Here is a 19,643-nt window from a genome sequence, read left to right as displayed (position 1 = left end):
ACTGACACTGAGTAAATTGTTTTTTTTTTGTTTTAAAACATTGTGAAACGACAAAAAAAATTAAATGACCAGACAACAATCAAATCCATCACATCATAACCGACCAATCAGATTAAACGTAATGCATGGTGCTCAATTAGCATTGAATGAAGGTTATTTTCTCTGTTTTAGAGTTCATAAATGTAGCTATATTTAGAGCCTGAGATTTTTTTTTTAATAATTATTTTATACAGATGCCTTTGTACAAAATAAATTAATTTGGTCTGTTCATTTTTAAGTTTATACATGTGATGTCTACTGTATGCAAGGGAACCGTGGCAACATTTATTCCAAAAATGAACGTGGGGGGTGAAAGTAACTTTTACTTTGAGTACTATTTAATTGAGTTACTTTTTACTTGTACTTGAGTATTTTATGTACGACTTTTTTCTTGTACTTGTGTATAATTTCACTCAAGTACCAGTACTTAGACTTGATTAGAATATATCAGTACTCTTTACACCTCTGATTGAAACCTTTTTATTATTTATTTTTGGTCATTTTGACGTGAAGTAGTTGCGTACATGCAAATAAACGGTAACTCTGCATATATATATATATATATATATATAGGCGATTATAGTTTGATTGTTCCCTTCAGCACAATGACAGCTTGTCCACATATGTTGATCCTTCCGTCGTCTCTCACTTCAAGGTCCAGCTGCCCACCTCTCCTAGAGCACTGGTAAGCTGCACAGACACGACATGAATCCCTAATGAGTACCTTTTGAAAACATTACAATTTAGATTTGTTCAGTGAAAGTTCAGACCCAGCATTTTCATCTTTCCCAGTTTGCTGGACCAGTAGCTACCCAGAACGGTGTGAGCAGAACCTGCAAGAACAGAAAACAAGAAAAATGTTACTGCTTCCCTTCAACTCATTACTACTTGCTAGATCGCTTCATTCTCTTTGTGCTGTAAATGCACAGAAAAACAACAGCTTCAATGTAGAAAATATACGGTGGCCCAGAAGGGCCACACAACACACCAACAATAGTCACAACATAACAGCAAAAGTCACAACAGAAAAGGGGGGAGTTTATTATGCAGTGTGAATCATAATCTAATCTAATCCCTAGAGCGAACATGGGCTCGTCTGTAATCGGTTACATTGATTAGTTCAATAAACAGGAAGAGATTCAAATTCTGATGTAGCTGGTTATGATTTATAGTCCGCATAAACAGGACTGAATCACAACATAACATAACAGCTAAAGCGGACATGGGCTCGTCTGTGAACGGTCACATTTACAGACATTGGAGTCGCTGCTAAAGCTTACCAATAAACAGGAAGAGATTTGTCACCTTTACAATAAGTATTGATTAGGCCACTGGGAGTGAGGCCCAAGGCCAAGGCAATTTGACTTGATAATAATGTATCATGTTTTTCTGCAGTCAGTGCCTTCTCCTCGCCCTTCTCTGTGAGGTTCACGGCTCAACTAGTCTGGGACACTCTGATGTTCTATCTCTCTATCCTGTTCTGTTGGTCCTTCTGTCCACTAACCCCAACCAGTCACAGCAGATGGCTGCTGGAGAATTCTTCCTGTTAAAAGGAAGTTGTTTCTTCCCACTGTCGCTAAATGCTTGTTCATGTGGATCTTGTTGGGTTTTTTCTTTCTTATTATGGATTTTATTGTTTGATAAGCTCGTTGAGATTACTTTGTTGTAAATTGCGCTATGCAAATAAAGTTGAATTGAATTTAATTATTTTCAAAATAAAATACTCTGTGTTCAAGGCGGATCGTAATTCCGTCCTTTGACGAAGGTTACCCCTGACAGAGGAAAACACCGACCTTCTGCGGCCTCCAGCGGTTCCATTTCAGACTCTATCCAAAAAACCAAGCACATATTGGAACTCGGAAAAACCAGACCTTTCTGTTGATACTACGCATGGCCATGGCCCGATCCGAGTACTTTTAAAATCGGGTTTCACATATAAATATTGTATTTATGCATGGTTGAATCACATACAGCACATGGCGGTCAGGGCCGGACCATGACATCTTGGGGCCCAAAGCGGGATACTTTTTGGGGGGCCCACACAGCCAATTATGGACAGTTAAAGAATACAAAAACAGATACTATTCAATTAAAAACCAAATTAAAGAACATTTTCCCTTCATGAACATGATTTCCATAGTTTACTAACTGGTATGGAGTATTTTATTTGGAAAATAATCCTCCCTCTTTTCCGCTGTAACTTTTGTTGGTGTGTTGTGTTGTGTGGTCCTTCTGGGCCACCGTAGAAAAGCCTTCAAAAAGCATCTCGCTGACCAGTGACAGGATCCTCTGGGATTCCAAACCATGGAGAAAAGTATCGGGAGTAAAAGTCGTGTTGTGGTGAGGAGTCTGCTGAACCTGTTGGCAGATACAGCAGTGTGTAAAGCAGACTTTGTTTTTTGTTTTTTTAAATTGGGTGGCATTGTGCTTTCTGAGGAAAATTCCAACAGACATCCAACATTATTAAAAAGTAATGGTGAGACAATTTGTATGTATGTAATATATTGTGGTTACAAAACGTTGCAAGCTGTATCGTCGATGGTATGACTAGTATCGCGATATTGCCATCACTACTACATGTGTCTCTTCAACTACAGGAGACATAGTCAATGTCCAAAGGTCTAAATGGCTGCCAGAAAATGTAAACATGCTAATATTGTTGATTAAGGACTCGTCCAAAAAAATAAAAAGTATATATATATTCTTAATGAGTTGCCTCTTTGTATCTAAACCATTGTTGTTTCTCCAATTGCAAATTTTTTGGGTCTTTTTCCCTTTTTCTAAAATATCACATTGTTATCGTCAGCCCACTATCTATTCGGCGCCGATCGTAAGGTTGTGCATGCTAAAATAAACAGCAACTTTTTGCAACATTTAGCAACACACTATATAAACAAAATGTATGTACATTTTTTCATGTTACTTTTGACCAGATTTACAGCAATACTTGTGAAATTTGTGATAGTTTTTTTCTCATACAAATATAATGGCAATGTTAATCTAAATGTTAAATCTAAATGCTAAATGTTAAATTCAAATGTTAAATGCTAAATCGAAACGGTGAATTTACATTTTAACTAAATAATTCGTTCCACCCGTAACATTTAACATTTAGATTTAGATTTCATATTTAACATTGACATTATATGTTTACGAGAAAAAAAAATATCACAAATGTTGCTGTAAATCTGATCAAAGGTAATGTAAAAAATTCACATACGTTTTTTTTTAAACGTGGTTTGTTGCTAAATGTTGCAAAAAGTTGCTGTTTATTTTAGGATGCACAACTTTACAATTGGCGCTCCATAATTAGTGTCTATCGTATCGTGAACTGTCTATTGTCCCACCACTAATAAAAATGTCTTCTAAAGGTAAATGATAAAATGTAAGATTTGTCTGTGTAAAAACTACCCATGATGCTACACTGTTGAACATTGACTGTAAAAGTGAAAGCATCTTGAATGTGTCCAACCAAACCTGCTGATCTAGTCAAACACTGATGTCAGGCTGTAGTCATTGGATACCTTTGACAGTGATGATCAGTCCTTTGACCCGTCCACTGCTCTCACTGCTCTGAAGAGCAGCAAAATTCACCTTTAGGTCAGTCAGCACGGACCTACAGAGAGAACACACACAATTACACATCCACCAATAAGGAAGGGAGAGACTTTAATTCTGTTATTTATCTATTTTTTTTTTTACAGTAAACTCTAGATAAAAGTTCAGTAAATAAACTAAATGTACTCATGCAGCATGAGCCAATAACGTGTTGTGTTGTTACCTGTCACAGGTGTCAGCCAGTCGGATCAACAGTTTCTTTGTGGTGAAGCTCAAACAAACATCCTGAACTGGATGGTTTCCAACTGCTGCCTGTGTTACGCACAGGTATAAGCACTCAGGCCACACCAATAAAGGGATGTGCTGTTAGTTGTGTTAACACTGACCTGAACAATGTCTCTGAACTCTTCAGGATTCTAAAGTAAATGTGTTTAAAAAGGAAAAAAGTGAGTAATAATAGGCTCTATTGCTGGATCAGTGGTAATGTACCAGTACTGTACTTGCTGGGTGGGTGGATTCAGAGGAAAGTCCATGACGTATCCTCCCTCCTGCTGAGTTACCAGCAGATCTCCACTCTTAGTCTCAAACACAACAGTGGGATTTATGTTGTCTGTAGAAAGATGCAGTGTCATGTACTTAATGATGACCTCCTGATGTGCAGCAGATGTAACGTAGTTATTTTAACTCTGCATGTCATGTTCTGGTTAGATACTTAGTTTAAGGCAGTGGTTCTCAAACTTTTGTACTACTTTAGTACCCCTTTCTCTTCCTTTTGAATCCAAGTACTCCCTTTGTCCGACTGCAATATTTTGCTGAGAATTCAGTGAAAACCAGCTATAGATCATAATGATAGAATCAATGAGCGATAACAAACATTTTAAAGAATCTCATTTTGTAAATAAGTGGAAAGAAACAGTATTTTGTGCCTCCTGACTCATTTTGTGTATTTTGTTATTGTCGGTTCTTTTTATTATTCTTTTTCATTATTGTTGTCGTCGTCTTTGTGTGTTGTTGGTATTATTTACATTATTCTTAGTGTGTGTGTTTCTGCATGGTGTTGTCTGGTTGTTTCTGTTTTGTAGCGATCTTGTGTGTTTTTCTCTCATTCAGTGTGTCTTCCTTGTCGTTTTGTGTGTTGCTGGAAATAGTATTATTATAAATTTTAACTAAAAATAAACATTATAAAACCACATATTTGTAATACTTTTATTTCTTAGCCCCTGCAGTGCCATCGCGTACCCACATTTGAGAAACACATGGTTTAAGAGATTCTCAGCGATTCTCAACAGGTTGGTCGGGAGCCAAAAGTGGGTCGTGGCCCAATACTGGGTGGGTCGCAGACAGCTGGTCAAAAATAAATAAATACTTAATGTCACTCTTGTTGAGGCATGCTGTGAAATGCCTGTTGCACAGTAATATATACTGTATATATACATTTATGTTTTTAAAAAGATTATATAGTATGTGTGTGTTTTCTACTGCTATTTTTGAAAAACTAAATTTGGTTGGTTGAATTTTTAAAAAAAAAAGTGGGTCTCGATTTAATGACCGAGGCAAAATGTGGGTCCAAGGCTGAGACCAGTTGAGAACTCCTGACATCTATAGTTTCAAACTGACTTCCTTAGCTTCACAATGCTTTAAATGGAGCTCTGCAGTCATCACTGACCAATGAGAATTTTTCTCACTATTTCACCTATTGAAGACCAGACTAAATTCAAGCTAATTAATGATGGGAACAGCTGAATTAAGATGTTTGGGACATTTTGTTCATATTGTTGCCATTAAAGATATTTCTGCTGTGATGAACCAATCGACCACTGCCTTGTAAAGATGAGCTGACGCACACGTTTTACCTTGAATAATATATCTTTAAAATCAGATTAACAGATGTACAACTCTTTAATCTTTGTAATTTATTCAAACAAAATCATTGTGAATTAAGTTTACTGAAAAGTGAATTAATTCAGACTAAATTTAACCAAAAAAAATAAAAAAAAATAGGACTATGATGTCAGAATTAATGTGTGTGTGTGTGTGTGTGTGTGTGTGTGTGTGTGTGTGTGTGTGTGTGTGTGTGTGTGTGTGTGTGTTCACACTTACTTTCACACTGAAAAAGCACTGCTGCAGAGGCCAGAGTGGCATGGCCGCACAGATTGACCTCAGTGGTTGGTGTAAACCATCGCAGGCGAAACCTGGATCCTGTGTTCACAGTGACAAACATTACCTGGATGTTCAACCCAACATTTAAACAGTAAGTGTGTAATATAAATAACAATGAACTAAAATATTACCAAATATAACACTTCATGCCCTCCATTCTGTCTTTGGTTTCCCATTCGGATTTTGTGCTTTGCCCCTCAGTCTAGAAACATTAATGCAGTAATCGCTCTAGATTTACTGTGAATTTATATAGCATGAAACTATATATAGACCTCAGCACTCTGTGACCCTAATCAGGACATGCAGGAATAAAAAATGGATGAATGTATACAATAGTTACACAATTGTACGTAGAAATGATCAGCTGTTTTATATAAAAAAAGTATCCTCATGTGCCACTACTCACTAACTTTTTGCAACATTTGGCAACAAACCAAGTTTAAAAAAAACATATGTGAATTTTTTTTAATGTTACTTTTGACCAAATTTAAGAGCAATATTTGTGATATTAACTTTTCTCCTAAAGTTCAATTTACATGTTACATTAAAATGTAAACGTTAAATCTAAATGCTAACTCTAAATCCTAAATGTAAATCTTAAATGTTAAATCTAAATTTGAAATGCAAATCTTAAATGTTAAATCTAAATGTCCAATCTAAATGTTTTAGATTTAGATATAACGTTGATGTTATATTTTTACAAGAAAAGTAAATTTCTAATACACATATTATCTGATATATACATATACATATATAATATAATTTTTAAGCATGGTTTGTTGCTAAATGTTGCAAAAAGTTGCAGTTTACTTTAGCATTTGCAACTTTACAATCAGCGCCCCATAGTAATCCCTTTAAACAGGTTTAATATTCCAAAACAAATGTAATTTATTTAGAGAGATTAACGTGAACTAAAAATTCTGAATTTGTATAGCTTGTCGAGATTAATTCATGATGTCCCACTGTCATAATCTTTAATAACACGCTGTCGTACACAGATACCTGTGGTAAAGTTGTCAGAGGGGTCAATCCTGGTGATATAAACTGTTTCTGACAAATTCATCTCTGCTGCAATCTTCTGATACAAATCCTCATTGAGATCCTGGAGGAAACACAGGACAGAAAAGCTTATGCATGAACGTTTGTACTACATCTGTGTCCCAATGTTACACACTGGCAGAACATTTAGTGCTTATTTATCAGTGCAAAGGTTCTTATAATACTCACATGCATTAGTGGGCAAACTGCAGCAGGGTTTCCTCTGAAAGGTACATCAGTGAAAGCATCCACTGTAAATACAGGAATCTCCATTATTACTAAGTTACAAAACTCTACAAAACAACATGGAGGTCAGCCGACTGCTGACAGTAGAGTTTGAACTTTTCAGCTTCCCTTTATAGCCCAGTGCTTCTCAAAGTGTGTGGCGCGGCCCCCTGATGGGCAATGGAGGCATGACTATGGAGGTTTCTTTATTATTCAATCAACAAACACATTTTCAATTTAAAAAAAAAAAAAAAAAAAATCACTTTAAGAAAAAAAGTGTTCAAAACGCAAAATTTGTTAATTTAATTAATTTGTTAATTAAAATGAAAAATCATTTGTCAGAAAAAAAAAATATTTTCAATCAGAAAAAAAAACCTTTTCAATCAGAAAAAAAGTTAATTTAAATCAAAAATAAATGTTTTCAATCAAAGAAAAAAGTGTTCATATGCAAAAAAAATATTTGAGACCCAAATAATTGCATTTAAACACTTTTTTTTGATTGAAAATATTTATTTTTGATTGAAGTAAACTTTTTTCTGATTGTAAAGTTTTTTTTCCTGACTGAAAATATTTTTGATTGAATAATAACGACACAAACCTATCTCCATACATGACAGGTGGGGTGTGACAAACAGGAGGAGATGTTCAATTTCATGCCAAAATGTGTTTCCAAAAACTGTGCGTTTCATCTGGGATTCATTTTGACTCTTTTTACTACAAACATTTGACCATACATGTCATATATCAAAGGCATCGTTGGGTTCTCTATTTTCTATTAGAAGTAACTTGGTTTATCATGCCACAAGGACTTTAAATGCCTTTCTTTATTGACAATAAAGATCATTAACACTAACCAAATCCCCTGCGCACAAAGAAAGTCATAATGAGAAGCCTAAAAATGTAGCAGAAATGATGACATTATCAGACTGCATTAGATATGTGACTAGGGAACAAAATGTTACTTGGAGTTAAAGTGCAAAAATAATTATTTACATCGGCATGTAATCCACATGAAGTGGAATAATATACACACTTTAAAAAGCTGGCATAAAATTTTATAAGTTAAAATGTCCTTTTTAAGCTTTTTGTCACCGATTGCAAACAAGGTTTCATTATTTCCAGTAATTTGGACTGCTACACTTTTACATTTGTTTTTTTATGCAGGTGATTATTACTTTACGTTTTGATTTATTATGAAATGATGATGTTGTTTGTTCCCTGTTAGTTCAAAGCAAGTGGGGGTTGAAAGTTCATTTTGGTTCAAAGTGGGGAACGCCCAAAAAAGTTTGAGAACCACTGCCTTAGCCAGTGTTTAACAGGTTTCAGGTTTCAACAGCCTGTCCTGTTACTGTTTGATGTTGTCAATGTGGACTTTAACCTTGTTCTGTTACAACCTATAAAACCGAGCTGTTGTGTCCACGGTTACACGTGCATCCATCCTATGTGTATATCACTAATAAATAACTTATCTTAACTCTTGTCATTTGACACCAAATAACTCATAAAGTAATGTGTGGGTGCCAAGGTTTCAAACCTCTGGTGAGAGCTCCCAAACCTGTCCCATTTAGCGTTAACATTGATCAGGTTTAAAGTTCAACACTGGTGTTCATTTACTGAGTCATCGCAGTAAATGAAATGTGAAATGCCTTCTCATTCCCACGCCCTCTTGTTTGACCACTAATGTGCAGGTACTGGTAGGCCACCAGCTGAGATCTCTGTTCTGTCTCTCATTCAGACTGTATCACGTGACTGGATTAACCTACCTTACAAAGGTATTGCATTTCTTTTTCAATTTCACATACATCTTATTTATATTAGCAATGTTTTACAATAAAGCTATTACGTCCGAGTGGTTTCAGTGACCAACACGGTGCCCGCGGGCCCCAGGGAGCTCGCATGGACCACGACAGGTACCCTCAGACCAGTTCTAACAGGGGCACTAGTAACCCATGAGCTTTGTCTATAATCTAAAATCAGGCTTCAAACTTACAAAGATACATACAGGTGATAGATGTATAGTCAGAGCCTTAGTAGAGTGAAATACTGCTGCACTTGAAAAGTTTTTGTATTAAATTAACCATCTTTAAATGTTTATTTTCATTTAAACATTGGGACAAATGCAAGTGTTGCAGATAGTATTGTGTTAAAGAAGCTGCAGATTGTGATAAGATTTGTTTTGTTTTGGATTTTTGTAAAATATTACAAAATTGTTACAAAAAACGATTAAAAAGATTATTTACAGTAGATTTATACTTGAGAACAAGTATAGAGTACAGTTATCTGATATTGTGTGTGATGTATTCAAAAAATAATAAGATATATATATATATATATATATATAATTTTAATCAATTACTAAACATTTCAGGGGACCCCATTTTAATTCCAGGTGACCCCCACATGGAGTTACGACCCAAAGGTTGAAAAACATTGTCTTACCTTTTAATTAAAGTGAAACTGTGAATATTTATAATTCAAAAAATGTATATTAAACTGGTAGCCCTTGGGATTATTCACTAGCTTTGAAGCAACTCACAGTTTCAGAAAGGTTGGTGACCCCTGGTCTAACCTATGAGCTAGTGATGAGCAGATGAAGCTTCATGAAGCTTTTCCTAGACACACAATGTATACTATGCAAAAAAAAAAAAAAAAAAAAAAAAAAGTCTGTGAAATAAACTGTCAGCAAAATAAAGAAGTATGCATGTCTTATTCTTAGTATGTCTTATTATTTGAATGAAAAATGCTGGCATTATGAAAAATAGAAGAAAAAAAAATTATAGCGGGGTATGGGCAGTGAAAATGATTGTGTAACTTTTTGTTATAAGTACCTCAACTTCCTGGCACACAATAAACACTTGATTTAATGTGATAAATGTATTTTTGACCATGAAAAAACAAAAATTATTATTATTATTATTATTATTAATATCTTGTTATATTCAGTTTTGCACATATTAGTCTTTAACTACTGTTTATATATTTTTTTTCTAGTTGATTGTTATTTAATGTTTACATTGTCAGAGAGAGAACAGTTCACCAAGTCAAATTCCTCGTGTGTATAACATACATTACATGACCAATAAAGTTGATTCTGATTCTGAAACAACACACAAAACAAGTTAGTTTCCAAAACAAGTCAAAAACACAAAGTAAAATTTCAATAAAACTTTTACATGTTCAAAAAAGGAGTAGGATGAAGTCTGACTTATTTAATCCTACCCCTCTGAAAACCAGTATAACCAATGTATCTATAAGCTACTCATATATTATACACATATACAGTTGAAACCAGAAGTTTACATACACTGTGCAAAAAGACACAAAACACTTTATTTCTCACTGTCTAAAGTTAAATCAGACTAAACCTCTAATGTTTCAGGTGAGTTAGGATTACCAACATTATTTCATTTTGCTAAATGCCACAATAATGAAGAGATATGGAACGTCACATCACTACTCTCGCGATAACATACCAGAGCGGGATTTGGCAGTGCTAGCTGTAGCCTTAGCCTAGCCTGAGGACTGTAGCGGATCCGAGCGGGACCGAGTCGTGGTTGTGAGAGAGTTTCTCCCGTTTCTATTATTGATAACAGACTACTGAGACTCTACTGTGCGCGGACATAGTTCCGTAGCTGGGTTTAGGTAGGGATTGGTTAGCTGTTTATGTTTGACCGCTGTCTGTGTCCTATTCTTAGCATTAGCCTGCTAACTGCTAGCCTTTCAAATGCGTGGCGCTGGGTGCCCAGACAGGTTAGCATTCATGCCCAAAATGACAGCTCTATAAATTTAGCAAGAAAGCATATTTGGAGATTGTTTATGGTGTAATGTTACCGCATTTAGTGCAATTTAGATAGCTATGGTGACGTTAGCCTCTAACCATGATTGGTTTTCACAGCCATTTGAAGCAGGAAGTTATTTCGCTGTGTTAACTCGCGAAGGCCTCGTACATTTTTAGACACTAAATGGTTGCTAGAATAGAATGATTTATGTCGTTGGCGCCCCCTACAGTCATGGTTTTAATTGAGTTCTGCGTAATCTGAAATGTTGTATCAATGGATCGTGGCTACTTACAGCTGGACTTTATCTACAACTGTGGGACTCTTGGTTTTCTATGTCACTGGTCAAAATTCGTCACTTTGTATGTGTAATTCGCCTGTTTAACGGATGAAACAGAAAGGGTTTTGAAAATAATAAAATAAATCTTAAATAAATAAAAATATATATATATATATTTTAAATATACTTAGCGCGAGCATATTGATAATCGATCATGCGAAATAATATTGCGATATTGCCACACTCCTAATAGTGACACCACAGTGGTTAGTGTAACTGCAGCTTCAACTGTTTATCATGGAGCACAGCTGAAAATCAGACTCTGAAAATCAGAACAAAATATATCACACAATCTTTTCAAGGCAATAGGTAAACTAGAAATGTGTGTGGGCTCATTCTCTTTGGTTCAGAGCGCTTTGTCACCCATTAGCATTAAAAAAAACAACCTGAAAATGAATTTTTATTTTTTTCTCAAATCCTCCCCTATGCTCCTTTAAAGAAATTAGACACATTTGCTGCACAACATTTAGTGTAACTAGTTATAAATGACTCCAGAGGACCAATATTATCCAACTCTTCTGTCAACCACTGCTAAATAATTATATAAAATATATTTATTCCACACAGGGTGCAGTAATACTCAATTAGAGGTCGATTCAAAAGCCAGTTCAGATACCGATTTAAAAAAATTTCAAAACACTCATATGATATATATGTATATATTAGAAATTAAATTAAATACACCAATAGAACTCTTCAACATTTATTGAACTTTAAATATAACCAACCAAGTAAAAAAAAAATCCTCATCCTATTAAGGATAGTATAGGATAAGGATATTTGATCAGGCGCTATTATATTATATACTTATCCTATTGTATCGGCTTTTTATTTGTATTCTCATATGCACATGCTATTATTATTCCTTTTTTGTTGAATATTCATGCATCCAAATGGATGTTTTTTTTTTAATGTTTTTTATTTTTTTCTTTAATGGCAACTCTACAGTGCTAAATATTATATATATATATATAGAAAAAAGTCCATATATCGGCTCGGTATATATATATATATATATATATATATATATATATATATATATATATATATATATATATATATATATCGGTCGAGCTCTATACTCAATTCTCCAAACTAAACTAAAAAACTAAAATACCAGAATTAGAAGGGAAACGTTTTTCATGGATTGTATCCTTTCTGTCTATCCAGGACACTTACACCAGCCCTGTTAAGGCTGTCTCACTAGTTTTTTTTAATGTTTGTTTTATATTCTGCCAATGTTATGTATTCTGCACATGTGATTGTAATGAATTTGAATGTGTTGTGCTTTTATCAGCAGTTAGAATGTCTGTGAGTGAAGATGGTTATGTGGTGCGGGTCAGAGGACTGCCCTGGTCCTGCACACAGGAGGAAGTAGCTAGCTTCTTCTCAGGTGAGAACATGCATGTGGCACAGATTTCTTGTTTCAACAGTGTCTGCGGTATTATGAAGCTTTAGTAAAAGTCTGCTTGTTCAACAGAAATTTCAAATTTTTTTTAACTGTGATGTATTTTCTCCTTTTGATAGACTGCGACATTGTGGGAAAGGAAAGCGGGGTGTGCCTCACCTACTCCAAAGAAGGTCGTCCTAGTGGAGAGGCCTTTATGGAGCTGAAAACGGCTGAGGATTTTAAATTAGCCCTCGCAAAGGACCGTAAATTCATGGGACACAGATACATAGAAGGTAAAGAATGTAAATCGTTACAACAGAGAAATAATTGTCTTCTGTAAATTACAGGGTTTTTTTTTTTCTCAAATGACTTATTGTTGACATATGACAAACAATAAAGTTAACTAAAAAATATAAATATTAATAAAATACTTAAAAATCGATACCAATAATGAGATAAAAAAGAAAAAAAATCTGTTTTTTTTCTCAGTTTATTTAATCTCCTTACACGTTTTGACTGCCAACTGTCAGTCATCCTCAGAGGCATAAAGTGATTCCTTTGATGTGTCCTTGTGAGTTTTTTCTTCAGAAAAGCATCAAAGCATCTACTGATTGCATTGATGTGTCCTTGTGAGTTATTTCTGGGTGTGGCCAGCCTGAGAGAACTCGTAAGGATGCATCAAAGCAATCACAGATGAAATCTGAGGAAGACTGACAGTAGGAAGTCGAAACTCGTAGAGATTAAAGTTTCAAAGTAAATTACCTGAAAAAAGTTATCTGAATAAATGAAACCTTAACATATTGTGAAAACAATCATTTACTGCAGTCCTAGTTTGTTATGTTTTGCTTACTTTTGAAATAACATTTTAGTTGTTTTGTTTTTATTTGTTTGTATCAGTGTTCAAGTCAAACTGCAGTGAGATGGACTGGATGGTGAGACGTAGTGGTCCTGCAGACTTTGAGAACACAAGTGGCTGCACATTACGACTTCGAGGTCTGCCCTTTGGCTGCAGCAAGGAGGAAATAGTTCAGTTCTTCTCAGGTACGTGAGGATTTAACTTATTCCTGTCACTGTACAACATATAGTGGTAATAAATGAATGATAACCACATTCTCAAAGGGACAATATTTAGACATAAACAGATACTCGGAACCTTAGTGTGATGCAACATATTCACTGTTTTTTTAGTTACTCCTGCCTCTGTCTGTTACAGCTTTACTTATGTGCACTGTTGTACATCCATGTTGTATACTAATATGCCATTGTCAAAAGCCAACTTTCACTGTTTATGTTAAGTCTTTGTGTAGCATCCCTCTTATAAGGAACTGGCCTCTGTCCCAATAAATAAAAATACTTTAAAAATGATGAGTGTAAATGCTATACATACGTTTTGATTTTGAATTAAGAAAACAACATTTAACTATGAGAAATCTAATGCTTTTAATGCTTAAACTGGGCTATTTTTTTTTTTCATTTTTGAGCACACAGCAGTCTATTCAATTATGTAATCTACAGTATCCCGTATTAACACAGTGTTATGTGATACTTTTGTCTATTTGCCTTTCTGAGATGATGATAATCCTTAAAGCTTCCACTGATGCAGTGGGTGTTGTTCTATCCATCCTATCAGTCTATCTACCGACCAATGTATTTATGTGTGCTTGGGTTAAAGGGTTGAGAATCGTGCCAAATGGGATTTCTCTGCCAGTGGACTACCAGGGGAGGAGCACAGGGGAAGCCTTCGTGCAGTTTGCCTCAAAGGAGATAGCAGAAAAGGCTCTGGGGAAACACAAGGAAAGAATAGGGCACAGGTGGGACAGACGGGAAAGGGACGGGCTGGACTGGGCTGGGCTTCCATTGCACACAGTGTTAATTTGGGGGTGATGTGTTAGTCAATGGTAATATTGGAATGGGTCCGCTCTGGGGAAATGATAAGCCCGGGGGGGAACCCTTGATAATTTGTGATTTCTGGATTATTGACATAAGTGGGACATGTATTGGTAATGGGAGGGTTTTAAGGGAATCATCACTTCACCTACATGTTGATTTAGAGTTTATATTTGTTTATGTATGTTATCTTTATTCAATCTAGCTTCAGTTGGTGTGAACATTCCATGTTAGTTTTTTTGATGATCATTTAAAGATAGACATGTGGGGAGATTAGTTATATGCAGACATTTCAAATGAAATACAATGTTTTTTGTAATTGACAAAGGGGTTTATTTGTAGAGTTACTATCAAAACTTTTTCAATAACCTGTCATTTCAGTTTAGGTTTTTAAAGGTGAGAGTGACACTGGTGAAGCTGTTATTGTTGCCACGGTTGTTTTGTAATTCTCTTTTCTCTCCCTTAAATTTAAATATGTCTGAAATCTGAGCTGAGCCACTTCCACCAGTTAATCCCATCTCGTGCCCCTCTTCATCCGGCGGGCCTCTCAAATTGCAGGTACATAGAGATTTTTAAGAGCAGTCGTAAAGAGGTAAAGGCCTACTATGAGGTACCCCGTCGGGGGATGGGAGCCCAGAGACCCGGGCCCTATGACAGACCCAGGCCAGCGCTGCTTGGCCCCGGGCCTGGTCGTGGAGTGGGTCTGATGGACACCATGAGAGGTGGTGGTGGTTATGGAGGCGGTACGTAACTTTTACTGAACAACTCTTCATGGAAACAAATGAAACAAAACCAAAAAAAGTGTGTGCACAGCTGATTGGCTGTTTCTTGTGATTGATCGTATTTGCTGGTATACATGTAGTTTTTGTTTGTGTCAAAGCTTTTCTCTTTTCCGTCCCTCTGCAGGTTATGGTAACTATGACAACTATAACGGATTCAACAACTACAGCTTTGGAGATGGCATGTTTGATGAGCGAATAAGAGGAGAGAGAGGAGGAAGAGGTCACACACACACACACACACACATGCACACCCTCAGTGTTTCTACAACCTTGCCATTTGAATGTGTTTCCTTGTAATGGTCCACTGTTTTAAATAGAGCTGAATGTTTGTATATTTTAACCAGGGATGGGAGGTCATGGCTACGGCGGTCAAAGTGATTCAGGCTCAGGGTTTCACAGCGGTCACTTTGTCCATATGAGAGGATTACCTTTCCGTGCAACAGAGGGAGACGTGGCTAGAGTAAGTACACACACCCACTCATCAGGAGTTATACAATATTTACCATAATATATTCTAATCAATATTAAATACATTATTTTATCAGCTTCATTTCTATTTTAACATCAGCTTTAGTGTGAAAAGTTAGACTACGTTTACTCAGGTTATCATAGCAAAGTTTTACAAACTTAAAACTATGAAATAAGGACGAGAAATACGTTTTTCTTTTCCCCTTTGCAGTTTTTTTCACCTCTGAATCCAATGAGGGTTCACATTGATGTTTCTTCAAATGGCAAACCAACTGGAGAGGCCGACGTGGAGTTTCGCTCTCATGAAGATGCTGTGGCAGCCATGTCCAAAGACAAGAATCACATGCGTATGTTCTCCTTTTTTCTCTCAGCACCAATACTTTGGCTGTAGACCAGGGTTTAAAGTTTTCTGTCAGTTAAGGAATTTGAAGGAAAATTTTCTTCAACTCTTGCACAAAATATATATAAATATTGTAATGACGTGATTCGAGCCGTATCAAAGGTTCATCAGCCTTTAATGGAAGTTGTTACAACCCGAGTACTGTAGGCCGTAGTCGAAGCCAAAATAAACAATATCGCCACAAACAGATTGTTCTTACTCCGACATTTACCTCGCTCAACACCCATGGGAACAAAATTTTTCCCGCTTATGCCCGCCTTTCACCAGCCTCCCAGCCAATCAACACGCAGAACACATGTAAACAAAGACGAACATTAGCAGAGTAACAATGTTGCCTTCACGGCCATAGAAAACCACAACATCTGTAAACCATTGAATACATGAAATGTGGAACATAACTCATGACATAGGACCCTATATATATATATAATAAATGATGGCTCTTCCCTGTGTTATCATTCATGTAAAGAAGCCTGAGACTTTGCTTGGTCACACGACTGAGTGCGCAGCTCAGCAGAGCTCAGCCACAGATAATTGTTTTGCGCTCCCGCACAGAGAAAAGAACGGGCAAATTTGGTCAAATACGCTAAGACAGGACTATTACATAGTGGGTGCGTCGTGTATGGAACTTTTGAAGAGGATAATGGAAAAAGAAAGACAAAGGGAAGAGTGAAAGGAGCGGCTGGGAACAAGCTGGTGGACTAAAAGTATGCTATTTAACACTAAACAAAGCACACATTATTTTATTAGGCTTATTAGGCTACTAAATCATTGAAGGTAATAATTCCATGATGTGCAGGCCTTGTTCGGGACTAGGAGTGGGAACCTCTGGATACCTCAAGATACGATACACAATACAAAGCTCACGATAATGATTATCTCACGATATGACGATACTGCGATTATCGATTGGTCAGAAATCAATCTACGAAAATTTATGATATAACATGAAAAAAAAAGATTAAGTGAAAGAATACAATTTTTATTTTATATCTCTGAAAAATAATACATTTAAAAAGTGTCCTATGAACAGTGACACTATTTTAGTGCAACATTTCTGTAAAAAAGTGTCAACATACCAATGTAAACGAATAAGTATCTCCAATAATGCTTTCTTACCAGTGACACCATTATAGTGCAATATTCCAATAAACAATGTATTGGTTCCTTCAACAAACAGTGACAACATTTCTGTGAAGACCTACCTGCACATTTTAGTGAAAAAGCAGAAAAGGTTTTGGGGGAAAAAAAAAATTTTGATACTTGGTGCAAGCATTCGGGATGCAACTCCTATTCAGGACCGAATTGAATTTAGCAGGCTTCAGTAGGGCCATATTCAGCAGGTATCAGCGTGACAATTAACAGCCAATTGACGCGCTCGAGTTGATCTGAGAAGTGGGGTCTGCAGTGGAGCGGGTCTAATTTTATTAAACAGTTTATTCAAGCTAACCTAGCATGTCAGCATGGACTCTGTTTTCAGAAGAAGGCCTCTACATCTTTTGGATTTATTCTTAATTAAAAATACAATGGACTTGATGTCCACATTATTTATGTTTATATTTCTCAAGCAGATTAACCAATCAGAGAGCAGAATGAGTCTCTCATTTGGGTTGCCAGTTTCTTAGGTGAAATCCAGCCTGTTTGGGCCCTATCTTTTTTTTTTTTTAATAACAAAATTCACAAACAAAAAAATAGCACCACACATTAGTTTAAATGAAAGTCAGTGCAAAAATAACTAGTCATACATAATGCAAATAGTTTGTACTGTCTACCTAAACCTCAGCAGATGGATTGCATGAATAATCACTGCTTAGGAGCTACTGTATGTGTGTCACAGGCAGGTAAGATTCTGCCAAATAAAGTTGGATTTTAATTGTATTGACTTTCTTAAGCCAGTAATAGTGCAAACTACATACAGTACCTTTAATGCACAACACATGAGACTTTTGTTTGTTTACATAAATGACTGTTTTTTATTAAATTTGTTCAATAAAAAGTTCACAAGAAGATGTAATTGTCATTTCAGTGTAAATAAGCCACACCAAAACACACCAGTTTCCTTTGATACTTAAATGTGTGAAGAAAAAACCCTCACCCACGTCTCACATACATTTTCCAATGTCATTTCCTCCTTTTGCACTGACATTGTTCCTTAAAAACAGACCTATAAAGTGGACTTGTTATGATAGAATAACAAAAATTGATAAATTCGGGTTAGTATTTCCAAAATGGTTTTGTCTTTCAAAGCTGTTAAGTAATTTGCATAATTAAATCTCTCATAGACTCACCTGCATCATTGAGCTTTGGCCAAATGTCACCACATCACCTACTGTTTCTCTTCTTGGAACACATTTATTGATTGTGTTGCTCTCACCATCACAATTATGATTCTCAAAGAAAGCGCTGAGGAGAAATGTTCACTCGTTGATCCATTTATTCCATCTACAGGAAAACCATAATAATCAAAGAAAAATGCTATGAATCTACAGTATATGTTAGTTATTCATGTTGTTCAGAAGCGTTGATGGCCTGTTTCTCTCTGCAGAGCATCGCTACATCGAGCTGTTTCTGAACTCCACATCCAGCGGAGCTGCTGAAATGGGTGAGTTGTATGTCAGTGTGGATGGAATTTAATTAAATTAAGATTTCTGAGGCTTCATCGATTGAAACGGATGACTCATAACATATATACACTTGTATATTTCTAATCAACAGCTTGCTTTACTGTTTATGAATAGCTTACATTTGTTCTTAGAAATAAATGTGTTCTTTAGCTGCATCTTGCCGATAAACAAAAATGACCCTCAAGCCTTTACTGAGATAAATGAACTGTTGCATGGAAAATATTTCCCGTTATAACCAACTCTTTTGTCAACATTTTTTTTTCAGGCCGCAGTTACTATGGTAACTCTGGAGGAGGCTCCCGGAGCAGTGGACTTAGAGGCGCATACTGATGATGTCATCCCTCTCCATTGTTTCTTCAGGTCACTTTTAAAATAACAAGCCTTTCTAAGCAGGAAAGTCCCTCATCGGTTCTGTCTAGAGTCGGATCTAAAGTGTGTCCTAAACAGAAACAGTTGCTCACTTCACACAATTATTTTTACACCAAGAACTAAACCGATGGAAACGCTCACAGCTGTGGATCATTGTGAAGACTTTCTATGATTTAAAAAAAAAAAAAAAAAGTTTTTGCTAAATATTACAACAGATATTTGTGGTTAACACATATATTGTTAGGTATGTGAGGCAGTACAAAAGTATGTTTTATGCTGGTATGGGATATAAAGGAAATTAAAAGCTGTTTATAGACCTTTCTCACAACTTCTGTATTTGGTACTGGAAATACGCACTTACTGTGGAAACCTACTTGCGGTCAGGGCAATGGGTAAACAAGCAACGAGCAATAGTTTTTGTTGTGTACCGAGCTGTTGTAATGCCCAAAAGCAGCCTCATCTATTGCTCCACTCCTTCCCTGTTAACAGTGAAGCTAGACGAAAATGGGTTCAGGCTATTCGACGGAATGAAGGATCAACTTATATGATTAAACCTTGTCTTGGGGATCATTGTTCGCCGCTTGAAA

The 19,643-nt window shown here is 36.0% G+C and overlaps 2 protein-coding genes across 4 annotated transcripts; one reads left to right on the top strand and one right to left on the bottom strand.

Annotated features, from left to right (window-relative positions):
• Positions 1 to 505: 505 nt before the first annotated feature.
• Positions 506 to 7,125, bottom strand: LOC114461186 (phenazine biosynthesis-like domain-containing protein 1). Its single transcript, XM_028443081.1, has 10 exons — positions 6,985 to 7,125; positions 6,760 to 6,859; positions 5,698 to 5,796; positions 4,098 to 4,207; positions 3,984 to 4,013; positions 3,821 to 3,909; positions 3,564 to 3,655; positions 2,314 to 2,397; positions 810 to 872; positions 506 to 729 (listed from the first exon to the last, which is right to left on the bottom strand). The coding sequence occupies exons 1-10, from the start codon at positions 7,066 to 7,068 to the stop codon at positions 617 to 619; spliced, it is 864 nt and encodes a 287-aa protein (XP_028298882.1). The 5' UTR covers positions 7,069 to 7,125; the 3' UTR covers positions 506 to 616.
• Positions 7,126 to 8,675: 1,550 nt separating this feature from the next.
• hnrnph3 (heterogeneous nuclear ribonucleoprotein H3 (2H9)) lies at positions 8,676 to 19,248 on the top strand. 3 transcript variants are annotated; one of them, XM_028443075.1, is made up of 11 exons: positions 8,676 to 8,792; positions 12,434 to 12,529; positions 12,664 to 12,819; positions 13,424 to 13,567; positions 14,199 to 14,337; positions 14,972 to 15,156; positions 15,320 to 15,415; positions 15,540 to 15,655; positions 15,875 to 16,010; positions 18,609 to 18,665; positions 18,953 to 19,248. In XM_028443075.1, the coding sequence occupies exons 2-11, from the start codon at positions 12,442 to 12,444 to the stop codon at positions 19,015 to 19,017; spliced, it is 1,182 nt and encodes a 393-aa protein (XP_028298876.1). In that variant the 5' UTR covers positions 8,676 to 8,792; positions 12,434 to 12,441; the 3' UTR covers positions 19,018 to 19,248. The 3 variants fall into 3 exon arrangements, with proteins under 3 accessions (XP_028298876.1, XP_028298877.1, XP_028298875.1); XM_028443076.1 differs by having other exon boundaries at positions 8,714 to 8,792; positions 12,437 to 12,529; XM_028443074.1 differs by lacking the exon at positions 8,676 to 8,792 and adding an exon at positions 10,493 to 10,662.
• Positions 19,249 to 19,643: the final 395 nt, after the last annotated feature.

This window comes from Gouania willdenowi, chromosome 3, assembly GCF_900634775.1.
Source record: "Gouania willdenowi chromosome 3, fGouWil2.1, whole genome shotgun sequence".
Lineage (NCBI taxonomy): Eukaryota > Metazoa > Chordata > Actinopteri > Blenniiformes > Gobiesocidae > Gouania > Gouania willdenowi.
This window is presented reverse-complemented; position numbering and strand designations above follow the sequence as displayed.

What these genes read in the sequence shown, in the direction of transcription:
- LOC114461186 (XM_028443081.1), bottom strand. Translation starts at nt 7,068, where the DNA reads ATGGAGATTCCTGTATTTACAGTGGATGCTTTCACTGATGTACCTTTC. An exon ending in CTGGCTGACACCTGTGACAG is followed by an intron (nt 3,656 to 3,820) that starts GTAACAACACAA and finishes TTCTCTCTGTAG; the next exon opens with GTCCGTGCTGACTGACCTAA. An exon ending in GGGAAAGATGAAAATGCTGG is followed by an intron (nt 730 to 809) that starts GTCTGAACTTTC and finishes GTGTCTGTGCAG; the next exon opens with CTTACCAGTGCTCTAGGAGA.
- hnrnph3 (XM_028443075.1), top strand. Translation starts at nt 12,442, where the DNA reads ATGTCTGTGAGTGAAGATGGTTATGTGGTGCGGGTCAGAGGACTGCCC. An exon ending in AATAGTTCAGTTCTTCTCAG is followed by an intron (nt 13,568 to 14,198) that starts GTACGTGAGGAT and finishes CTTGGGTTAAAG; the next exon opens with GGTTGAGAATCGTGCCAAAT. An exon ending in CAGCGGAGCTGCTGAAATGG is followed by an intron (nt 18,666 to 18,952) that starts GTGAGTTGTATG and finishes TTTTTTTTTCAG; the next exon opens with GCCGCAGTTACTATGGTAAC.